Below are 10532 nucleotides of genomic sequence, written 5' to 3'. Positions count from 1 at the left end.
ACCAAAGGAAAGAGCTCTGAAAGCCAACCACTTAGAGTCCAGTACAGCCCTCCAAAATGTGGTTCCTGAGCTCCCAGCCTGTCTAGATCCTGCCCAGGGGCCAGGGATGGCCAGAATCCAGCAGGAAGCTCCAGTCCCAAGACAGCCATCCAGCCCTGCCCATTCCGCATCCCTCATCCCCAACAAAGGACTCCAGTCCCCAAACTGCTAATAACAGAGATTTTAATACATAAGGCACAGTGTGAGGCTGGGATCATTAAGCATCCTCATACTCAAAAGGGCCCAGCAGGCTAAGCAAAAGCAGCAGGGATTACCTCCCCACTGCTGGGCACCCTGGAGAGTCCCCCAAAGGAGGGGGGAAACATCTAGTCTTTGGCACGGTGCCCGGGGCAGGGAGCGACTAGCATGGTCCCCGCTACCCCTCCAGGGGTACTGCCACCAAGGGGCAGCTCTTTGGTCTGGAAAAACAATCAGTGCAAATGTCCAGGGTCGAGCTCTAGGGCAGTCAAGGTGGCACAGTGTACCAGGGCTGGGCAGGCTCTGGACAGTCCCCTTACCGCTCACGGGCAACACGTGGGCTTCTTCTTGCTGGCAGTTAGGTAGAGGTTGCTGTCCTCACTATGGATGCCTGAAGAAGGCCGGGAAATATATGAAGCAGGGATCAGGGGTTCCCCGCGCTCTCTGCCACCCCATCCAGGCAAACACTCACGGACAACATCCCCAATGCGCCGGGCCCCCGATTTCTCCAGCTCAGCCAGCACGTTGGCTTCAAAGGTCAGCGCCGCCACACGGAAGAAGAATTCCCGGACATTTTCACCTGACGCATGGGGCAGATGGGTGCTCAGGGGCCGTTCCAGGCCTCGAGTCACTGGGCACAGCTGAAAGGGCAGGAATGAGAGGCCAGGTGGACAGGAACACCACAGCAGAAGACCTGAAGCCTCTGACTCACCAGTGAGAGAAGAGACCGCCCAATACTCAGCCTTCATCTCTTGGGCCACCTTGAGTGCATCTTTCTCCATCAGCACATACTGAGCAGGAGTCTGAGGGAAGGTCAGAGTCAGATGGCAAGGGGGGGGTGGGGTCCCCTGACCGGGCTGGAAGCCGCCCCTCCCCTACTGACACACTCACACTCAAGTCCTTCTTGGAACCCACAAGGAAGAGAAGCACACTGGACGGGTCATTCTCCTTGAGTGCATCAGCGAGCCATTGTCTGCCACAGAGGGTAGACAATCAAGGATGAGTAAACTTGGAGAGGCTCCTCCCGGTGGCACTCATATGCCCATCACACTCTCTCTGGTCCTCGATGCATTCTTTTCCTTCCCTACTAATGCTCCTGACCACCTCTCTTTTCTGAACCCTCTCTTCCCAGAGCCCCCATCGTAGCTCAGCATCCCCACATACTTGGTATGTTCCAAGGAGGCCACATCATTCAGGTTGAAGACAATGATGATGGCTGGAAAAGGGGCAGAGACAACTGACATTACCAGCTCATTTCCCAAATCCCCCCAGCCCTAGATTAGAGACCAGGAACACCCGCCTGCCCCACTTCACTGAGGCCCTTACCTTGAGCTCCTCGGTAATAGGTTGATGCAATGCACTTGAACCTCTCCTGTCCAGCGGTATCCCAGCTGGGAGGAAGGAGGGGGTACAACACAGGTATGTGGGAGGGGGGCGTGAGGTGGGGTTCAGGTGCTGGGGGAAGGAATGGCTGGGAGGTGTGGAGGAGGCACTCACAGCTGCAGACTGAAGGGGACGCCCAACACCTCAAATCGTTCCATCTCAAAGTCCACTCCAATGGTAGCCTTGTAATTCTTATCAAAAGTATCTTTGCAGAACCTGAGGGAGCACCAGATGCTCTGGCCCTGAGCCCAGCCCACCTGGCTAGGTCTGGCCAAACCCTTCCTGGCCCAATCCAGCTCAACTAGAGCACCTTCTTACCTATTAATGAGACAAGTCTTCCCCACTGACAGATCCCCCACCACAATGACTTTGGAGATCTTAAATCTGTAGGACACAAAAGGGGGCAGGAGGCGTGAGCACTAGCTCTTGCAACCTAGGGAGTCTCAATGTTCCCTACTAAGTCTATAAAGTTAGCTGCACCAAGGCTGAGGTTACCATAGACACGAGGCCTCCCAGGCAGCTTGCCTGGACACATATGCTTCCAGAGGAGTCTTTTGTGGTTCAACATCAGAGAGACAGGAATTTGAATCCCAGTTCTTACATCTACTAGCTGTGTGACTTACAACAAGTTACTTAGCCTCTCTGAGCCTCAGTTTCAACATTTGTTAAGTGGAGATTTAGTATATACTCTATTGGGTTGTTGTGAAGGTTTTTTTTTTTTTTTTTTTTTAAGATTTTATTTATTTATTTGACAGAGACACAGTGAGAGACGGAACACAAGCATGGGGAGTGGGAGAGGGAGAAGCAGGCTTTCCACAGAGCAGGGAGCCCGATGCGGGGCTCTATCCCAGGACCCTGAGATCATGACCTGAGCCGAAGGCAGACACTTAACGACTGAGCCACCCAGGCGCCCCTGTTGTGAAGGTTAAAATGAGATAAATGTCCTATATTCTGAGATAAAGGTATCCCCCCTTCACTCCCCCCACACAAATTTTAAACATCTCTGAAATCAGGATACATCTTAAAAGTGATGGTGTTTTCCATTTAATAAAAGACAATAATAGTAACCAACACACTGCCTGGCACACAGTAAACGCTCTGTTAATGGCACGCCAATGTTATCAGTATTACCTTCTTTCACCCATAATGGGACACATCCCTACAGGCACAGCTCCCTGCCCTGGGGCTCAAATGGGTGGTATGTGGGAAGGTGAGCTGGTGACCACCCTCTCCTGTTGGGTACCCTCTTTGTGTCAGGAAGTGAACTGCCGTCTCTCTACCCCACCCCATTTCATAGGACTCATCACAACCTTGCTGGGAAGAAAAGGGAGAACACATGGGTGTAAAAATGGGGGAATTACCATATAACTGGTAGAGGCTGAAATGAAGCCCCAGGGGGTGCGTGTATACCCTAGCTTTGATTGAGACTTCCTTTCTTTGTTAAGGATGTCTAGCTCACCCCACGGTGCCTGTCCGGTGCTCCTGGCAGGCGCAGGTGACGCGGGGGTGGAAGTCTTTGTGCACGTGCAAAGCGGCCTCCTTCCTCAGGCACTGAGGGATAGAAGAGAATGGGACTCACCCACTCCTGGCCCACGTCCCGCAGCCAAGCTGCCCTGGGCGGGGGTAGGGGACCACCCAGAAGCAGCAGACCTAGCTGGGCGGCAGCGTTGGGCCCAAGCCTCTAACTGATCTGGTGCCGCCTCCTCCCCGCCCACACCCCACCGCAGCCAGAAGCCCGACGTGGCCCTGGCGCCTACCTGGGGCAGCTCCGCCAGGACGCGGTCCCTCCGCACCGGCGCCAGAATGTTCATCTCGCCTGCGGCCTTGCGGGGAGCCCCGAGAAGGCGCGGGGGCCCGATCCGCCCCAGCGACCCGGGCCCGTGGAGACCCGACAATCACCCGCGACCGGGGTGTCCCGACTATAACTCTGGGCCACGGGGAGCCTACGGGAGCCCGCGGCCTCGGGGACGCTACGACCACAGCAGGCCACGGGGATGAGACGATCATCCGGGGCCGGGGCGAACCCACAATCACCCGGGCCCGAGTCGTCCCGACGACGACTCGGGGGCGGGGAGACTCCTCCGCCTCCAAATGGGGGCGGGGAGTCCCGTCCGGGGGGGCCCGGGCCCGCGCAGACCCCACAATAACTCGGGGCCGGATAGTTCCTACAATGACTCGGGGCCGCGGTGACCCGACGACAGCTCGGGGTTGAGGCGGTCCTACCATAACAGAGCCGCCCGGGGGCGCGGAGCGGCCCCGCCGCACGGGGTCAGTGTGGGCAGGGATGGCGCTGCAAGGCCCGCGGCCTGCTGGAGGAGGGGGCCAGGGGCCCAGTCCGCTGCAGGGCCCGGCGTCCCACTCCGCTCTCCCTTCGCAAGCGCTGTAACATGATCCCCGGAAATTCCTGGAGAAGGGCCGCCCCCTGCCCCTCTCCCGGCAGCTCCGGGCCTCGCAGCCTGTCCCAGCCTCCCCCTCCTCTCCTCCCTACTGCGCTGCCCCAGCTCTGGGTACCCTGCCAGATGCCTCACGGGCACCAGGACCGCCTCCACCCAGGCTGGAACCCGCCCAGATCGAAGTCCCCCAGGTCGCTCTCCCCTGCGCCTCTGGGCCGGCCTCCGGCTCCAAGGGGACCCTTACCCAGTCAAATTGGTGATGGAGAATCGGTGATTGCTGCGCAGTATCTGGCTGGGCCAGGAACCGGCGGGGAGGGGAAAGGAGGAGAGAAGGGGCCCAAGGAGAGGCGGCGCTTCCCTCCTCAACTCCAGACCCAGAACGTGACTCATAGAGTCTGCCCCCGCTCGCCCTTCTGCCCGGGATGGGGTGGGGTGGGGGAAGCCGACAGGGGATGCCAGGGTCGGAATGGGATGCCCACCGAGGAAAGAGACGTCCAGTCTGGGGTGTCTTCCTTCAAGGCTCCCGTGTAGGCTGAGGGGTGGGAGGCTGAAGACGAACCTGCCTCCCTCAATGGAGTCTAAAGAAGGGCTAGGTGGACCTGAAACTTCGCCCTTTAGGTAGGTCACGGCTCTGGGACTAGGGGACTCCGCTCTGGTACCAGCGTTCTGTCTGATCCCATTGGAATCTTACCCCCAAGGACAACTTTTCCATTTTGCAGTTCTGCAGGATAGGAGAGCACTGTAGCACACAATAATTCTCACCATCAAAGGGGAGATCTGGTTCGAAAGAGGGGAGGAGGAAGATAGAAAGTGTAGGGTGGAGGTGGGATAGACACAGACCTTCAGAGAAGCAAACCTAAGCTTTACTTGTTCTGTGTCTGGAACCGAATTCGAGGATGCAAACATGGACTGGAGCAGGGAAGGGAAGACTACTTAAAGGGAGGGGACTGTGGGGCACCTGGGTGGCTCAGATGGTTAAGCGTCTGCCTTCAGCTCAGGTCATGATCCCAGGGTCCTGGGATCGAGTCCTGCATCGGGCTCCCTGCTCCTTGGGAGCCTGCTTCTCCCTCTGCCTCTCTCTTTCTGTCTCTCATGAATAAATAAATAAATAAAATCTTTGGGGGGGGGGAAAGGGAGGGGACTGTGAATGAAATTATTCACAAGAACTAGTGAGCCCTAGAGAAATTTGTACCCCGGGTGTTTGGACTATTGGTCGTTTCAAGAGTATTATCGGGAAAACGCACGAAATCTGACAGTCACAGGTAAAGAGGGGTAGATGTGACCACCTTCTACGATACTTTTCTCCTCCCCTCTGCCTGACTCGACTTTTTCTGCCACCAGATTCCTGTGTTATTGATAAGCCACATCCCCACTCTGGACTAAATTTCCACGGAAGTTGTTAGAGGGACTTGGACCAGATAATTTCCTAAAGTTCTTTCTTTCTTTTCTTTCTTTCTTTTTTTCTTTTTGAGAGAGCGAGCGAGCATAAGTGGGGGGAGGGGCAGAGCAAGAGGGAAAAGCAGCCTCCCCGCTGAGGAGGGAGCCCGATGCAGGGCTCGATCCAAGAACTCGGAAATCATGACCTGAGCCGAAGATAGCCGCTTAACTGACTGAGCCACCCAGGCGCCCCTGGACCAGACAATTTCTGCTCTAACATTCTAGAGCTTTGCTTCACTCTCCCTGCGTCAACCTAATTATACTCAGTCCAGTTTTCAGTGTTACTGTCTCCTGGAACTGCAATACTCTTTCCTCAAGATGGGAAGGGCTCAGGACTAGATGCCAGCGGCAGCTAGCTACACCGTCCACATCCACCAGCCGCAGCAAATAAACACGTGTCTCAAAAAAAACTACAACCCCCAAGAAGCTTTAGATTCTTTTGAGGGGAGAGGTGGAGCATGCTTAATCACTCTCGCGAGGAAATAAAACCTAACTACCATTCCCAGAGGGCGCCGCGCTACAGGATATCCAATCAGCTTTAAATAAAAAACATCGCGAGTCTTCAGTGAGACTCTGCTCTATAAGCCCCTGGAAACGAGCCTTGGAAATCCCTTTTACGAAGATGGCGCCGAAGGCTAAGAAGGAAGGTTTGTGCTGGGGTTGGGGAGAGTACCACAGCTAGCTGGCGTGGGATCCCCTTGGAGTGAACGAACTGGGAGGAGAGCGGCTGGGCTAAGCCTTGGGGTGTCTACTCCGGAGCTGTTTCTCGCATTCCGGCACGCTGCGATGCGCGTGGGCCCGGCCGCATGGGCTCGGCTCCTATGAGGAGGTTTGGGGAGGCAAGCCCGGCCGGCACCACCTGTCGGGGGCCGCCAGACTGTTGGCTTTGGGGAACTACACGCATCCACAGGCCCGAGCTCCATGTCTCCAGACCTGTAAAGAATTATAGTCCTCACGGCGCCTGGGTGGCTCAGACGGTTAAGCGTCTGCCTTCGGCTCAGGTTATGATCCCGGGATCCTGGGATCGAGCCCCGCATTGGGCTCCTTGCTCGGTGGGGAGCCTGCTTCTCCCTCTCCCTCTGCGTGCCGCTCCCCCGTTTGTACTCTCCTTCTAATAAAAAATAAGAAGCCTTTAAAAAAAAAAAATTATAGTCCTCAGCTTAGTTTCTTTTTTTTTTCTCGTGTTAGAGCTATATAGGTAGCTAAAACCACTAGCACACATCTTGTCAAGAATCAAGCGTTACATCATTGCTAGTTCCTTTTTTTCTTCGTCGTATTCCTGAAGTTACTCTTTGAGTTCGCCCCGGTATCGTGCATATGATGGAAAAATTTTAACCTGAGACTTGTGATGTCTTCAAAGGAACCACTGATGCACGTGTGGGGTGGAGCGCCCGTTAGGGGTTTTGAGGACGGAAGTGATTGGTTTCTGAGTCCCGTGCCCTCATTTTCTTTCTTTCTCTCAGCCCCTGCCCCTCCCAAAGCCGAAGCCAAAGCAAAGGCTTTGAAGGCCAAGAAAGCGGTGCTGAAAGGCGTCCACAGTCACAAAAAAAAGAAGATCCGCACGTCACCTACATTCCGACGACCCAAGACACTGCGTCTGCGGAGGCAGCCCAAATATCCTCGAAAGAGCGCCCCCAGGAGAAACAAGTCAGTACTGTCCTTTCCCATGAAAAGATGTTGGGTAATTTGGAAATTTACCAGACCTACAGCATGATTTCTCAAATACATGTTGGTACCTAGTGTGCGTCTCTAAGGGGAGTGTGAAACAGATTGTTAATGCCCTATTTAAGAACAAGAGGAGATGTTTTTACAACATTGGCAGGAATTGTTTAAAACAGCTCAGTGACTATTTGTTAGGTTAATTGCTTCATATATGGTCAGGGTTTTAAATTCTGCTTTCTTGGAGTTGTAAAGTAGTACTTTGTTTAAATGTTTGGTTTTTTGTTGTTTTGGAGTTCCAGGTTTAGTTATTCATTGCATCTATTGGTGTAGGGAATAGTCCTTGAGGGCGACAGTGTGGGATGATTCTAGATTGATAAGGACACTTATTAATATGTATTGGACAGAGAAGGCCTGCAACAGTGTATAAAAGGTTCTTTTTTTTTTTTTTTTTTTAATATTTTTTTTTTAAAGATTTTATTTATTTATTTGAGAGAGAGAGAGAATGAGAGACACAGAGCATGAGAAGGAGGAGGGTCAGAGGGAGAAGCAGACTCCCCGCCAAGCAGGGAGCCCGATGCGGGACTCGATCCCGGGACTCCAGGACCATGACCCGAGCCGAAGGCAGTCGCCCAACCAACTGAGCCACCCAGGCGCCCTAAAAGGTTCTTTTTGTTTACTCTCAAGTCTTTACACTCAAAGAAATGGGAAATGGGCAAAAGGTTTAGGGTCTTGAGTGTTTTGGTGCCACACTAGTAGTAATAAAACCGACTTAAGGGGGGCCACAGATCAGAGCAATAGTAGTAACTGCCACTTCCCACTGCTTCTTAAGAAAAAGACAAGGAGAGTGGGACGTGTCCAGGGAGGAAACCACTTTTGACCCCCATTTGGACCTGGGATTTAGTGTCAGGAGAGGTTGAGACCTGATGTCTAGCTTTAAGATAGGCACGTAGCGTCCACGTGAACAGAGACTTGTTTTTCTAAATTTCAGGGGGAAAGCTGCGTGGTGTAGGTGTGGTCAAGCCGCTGTAAGTTTAACTTGAACTGTAAACAAAAATTGCTCTCAATCAGTGGCCCTCAAAACCAGTTTTCAGCAACCAGTGGGGGCAGAAATGTCTATGAAATCTCACAGTGAAGCCCCAGCATTCTTTGGAACTCTACCCTGGGTTTTAAGATTCTGTAGTCTAGCTTTATGCTTTTGAAGTAAGTTGTTTAACCTCTGAAGTCTCAAATTTCTTCCAGAAGTTTGCCCTTCAAAATGTTGAAGTCAAGGGACGCCTGGGTGGCTCAGTCGGTTAGGTCTTGATCCCAGGGTTCTGGGATCAAGTCCCACATCAGGCTCCTTGCTCGACAGGGAGCCTGCTTCTCCCTCTGCCTGCAGCTCCCCTTGCTTGTGCTCTCTCTTTTTCTGACAAATAAATCTTTAAAAATATTGGGGTGCCTGGGTGGCTCAGTCGTTAAGCGTCTGTCTTCGGCTCGGGATCGGGCTCCCTGCACAGCAGGAAGCCTGCTTCTCCCTTTCCCACTCCCCCTGCATGTGTTCCCTCTCTTGCTGTCTCTTTGTCAAATAAATCTTTTTTTTTTTTTTTTTTAAAGATTTTATTTATTTATTTGACAGAGACAGCGAGAGAGGGAACACAGCAGGGGGAGTGGGAGAGGGAGAAGCAGGCCTCCCGCCCAGCAGGAAGCCCGATGCGGGGCTCGATCCCAGGACCCCAGGATCATGACCTGAGCCGAAGGCAGACGCTTAATGACTGAGCCACCCAGGCGCCCCAAATAAATCTTTTTTTAAAAAAATGTTGAAGTCAAAGAATGAAGGGGGTTTGGAACTCAGAGATGATCTTTAAATGACTTTGTACGATGCAAGTACTTCAGTCTGTTTGGCTCAGGTCATGATCCCAGAGACCTGGGATGGAGCCCCACAGCAGGTTCCCTGCTCAGCGGGGAGTCCGCTTCTCCCTTTTACCCCAACGTTGCTCTTGTGCGTGCGCTTGTGTGCTCTCTCTAATAAATAAAATTTTTTAAAAGACAAAGCCCTTCAAGGGGAAGAAAGTGCACAGGTTTCTGCTCCTAGGTCCCTAAGTTTAAGGTGCAGATGATGACACTGTTTAGCGACCAAAGTCTGACAAAAATGATTTCTACTTCATGGTCTGATGCACCTGGGCTCTTTTGGCTTTGGGCTCTAAAAGGGGGCCTATCCTTTCTTTTATCGAACCCAGGCGATACCATTTTGCCTCTTCCCCAGGCTTGATCACTATGCCATCATCAAGTTCCCCCTGACTACTGAGTCAGCCATGAAGAAAATAGAAGACAACAACACGCTTGTGTTCATTGTGGATGTCAAGGCCAATAAGCACCAGATCAAACAGGCTGTGAAGAAGCTCTATGACATTGACGTGGCCAAGGTCAACACCTTGATCAGGTGAGTAGGGCCTCGGTCAGGAGCCAGCAAACCTGCATGGAGTCAGAAGTAGGTTTCACAGGGTGTGAGCCTTAAGAAATGAACAGCTTCTGCTGTAATTCTAGTCCTTTGTATCTAATAAACAGCCTTTTGAGGACACATTAGCCCTCCTGCCTCTAGGACTTGATGTATGGTATTGGTGTTCATTTTCTTGATTCCGTACACCTCTAGACAGGCGGGCCTTAGAGTAAGACACAGTTATGTCAGATTACCTGGACTTATGCCTTAAAATGTTCTGTGGTGTTCCCCACAAAGGGGAGTTGGCTTCATATGTGGTTTGATGGCATCCCTAGTCTCCTGTGCAAATGATGGAAAAGTCACTATTTGGGAAAGAATGACATGAACAAAGGAACCACTGATGTGCCAGAAAGACTAGGGGGAAAAGGGAGGGCTTGGGGGCAGTGAGGGTAGGAGGAATGAAGACTTCTTTATCCTAGGCCTGATGGAGAGAAGAAGGCATATGTTCGACTGGCTCCTGACTATGATGCTTTGGATGTTGCCAACAAAGTAAGTTTCCTTTGCTATGAACTCATCTCTACCACCTGGGTCCAAGTGATGTGTCTTCTAGTGACCAAAACCTGACCTTTGCTGATGAACTCACTGCACCCCTATCCTTAATAGGCTCTACCCTCGTCTCATTTTGCTTTTTAACCATGACATTCCAGCTTAATCTTCACATTTCAGCTCCCAGTAACAAAGCTCCCCTTTTGTTTTTCAGATTGGAATCATCTAAACTGAGTCCAGCTGGCTAAATCTAAATATAAATTTTTTCACCATTTGTGTTTCTTCATTGATTTCTGGTTGGGCTTTGGGGGAGGCCATACTATGGTATACACACACTTAAGTTAACAGGGGCTGGGCAAGACTTTGGTCTACTTACCCTGTTGGAACACTCTGCATTATTACTTCCCCATGCTTGTTAATCCTGGCAGTGGGAGCTCAGGTATTTGTTACCAGATTGG

General features: G+C 52.1%; 2 protein-coding genes and 3 non-coding genes across 10 annotated transcripts; 4 read left to right on the top strand and 1 right to left on the bottom strand.

Annotated features, from left to right (window-relative positions):
* Positions 1-205: 205 nt before the first annotated feature.
* RAB34 (RAB34, member RAS oncogene family) lies at positions 206-4664 on the bottom strand. 6 transcript variants are annotated; one of them, XM_036122053.2, is made up of 11 exons: positions 4261-4664; positions 3378-3459; positions 3080-3171; positions 1939-2004; positions 1735-1836; positions 1564-1628; positions 1402-1453; positions 1129-1210; positions 950-1040; positions 710-817; positions 206-628 (listed from the first exon to the last, which is right to left on the bottom strand). In XM_036122053.2, the coding sequence occupies exons 1-11, from the start codon at positions 4401-4403 to the stop codon at positions 561-563; spliced, it is 951 nt and encodes a 316-aa protein (XP_035977946.1). In that variant the 5' UTR covers positions 4404-4664; the 3' UTR covers positions 206-560. The 6 variants fall into 6 exon arrangements, 4 of the variants coding, with proteins under 4 accessions (XP_035977946.1, XP_035977943.1, XP_077924256.1 ...); XM_036122050.2 differs by lacking the exon at positions 4261-4664 and having other exon boundaries at positions 3378-3570; XM_078068130.1 differs by lacking the exon at positions 4261-4664 and having other exon boundaries at positions 710-1040; positions 3378-3570.
* A 1313-nt stretch (positions 4665-5977) lies between these two features.
* Positions 5978-10352, top strand: RPL23A (ribosomal protein L23a). The gene is made up of 5 exons (XM_036122060.2): positions 5978-6097; positions 6914-7097; positions 9355-9531; positions 10008-10077; positions 10289-10352. The coding sequence occupies exons 1-5, from the start codon at positions 6073-6075 to the stop codon at positions 10301-10303; spliced, it is 471 nt and encodes a 156-aa protein (XP_035977953.1). The 5' UTR covers positions 5978-6072; the 3' UTR covers positions 10304-10352.
* Positions 6762-6825, top strand: LOC118554516 (small nucleolar RNA SNORD42). Its single transcript, XR_004926509.1, has one exon. It is a non-coding gene; the product is annotated as a small nucleolar RNA SNORD42 (small nucleolar RNA).
* Positions 9198-9269, top strand: LOC118554513 (small nucleolar RNA Z17). The gene has a single exon (XR_004926507.1). It is a non-coding gene; the product is annotated as a small nucleolar RNA Z17 (small nucleolar RNA).
* On the top strand, positions 9870-9934 carry LOC118554517 (small nucleolar RNA SNORD42). Its single transcript, XR_004926510.1, has one exon. It is a non-coding gene; the product is annotated as a small nucleolar RNA SNORD42 (small nucleolar RNA).
* Positions 10353-10532: the final 180 nt, after the last annotated feature.

Source organism: Halichoerus grypus, chromosome 2, assembly GCF_964656455.1.
Source record: "Halichoerus grypus chromosome 2, mHalGry1.hap1.1, whole genome shotgun sequence".
NCBI classification, from domain to species: Eukaryota; Metazoa; Chordata; class Mammalia; order Carnivora; family Phocidae; genus Halichoerus; species Halichoerus grypus.
The sequence above is the reverse complement of the archived record's forward strand: the minus strand, read 5'-3'. Positions and strand labels throughout refer to the sequence as shown.

What these genes read in the sequence shown, in the direction of transcription:
- RAB34 (XM_036122053.2), bottom strand. Translation starts at nt 4,403, where the DNA reads ATGAGTCACGTTCTGGGTCTGGAGTTGAGGAGGGAAGCGCCGCCTCTC. An exon ending in GTCCCCTTCAGTCTGCAGCT is followed by an intron (nt 1,629 to 1,734) that starts GTGAGTGCCTCC and finishes CCTTCCTCCCAG; the next exon opens with CTGGGATACCGCTGGACAGG. An exon ending in CTATTACCGAGGAGCTCAAG is followed by an intron (nt 1,454 to 1,563) that starts GTAAGGGCCTCA and finishes CCCCTTTTCCAG; the next exon opens with CCATCATCATTGTCTTCAAC.
- RPL23A (XM_036122060.2), top strand. Translation starts at nt 6,073, where the DNA reads ATGGCGCCGAAGGCTAAGAAGGAAG. An exon ending in GCCGAAGGCTAAGAAGGAAG is followed by an intron (nt 6,098 to 6,913) that starts GTTTGTGCTGGG and finishes TCTTTCTCTCAG; the next exon opens with CCCCTGCCCCTCCCAAAGCC. An exon ending in AAGGTCAACACCTTGATCAG is followed by an intron (nt 9,532 to 10,007) that starts GTGAGTAGGGCC and finishes TCTTTATCCTAG; the next exon opens with GCCTGATGGAGAGAAGAAGG.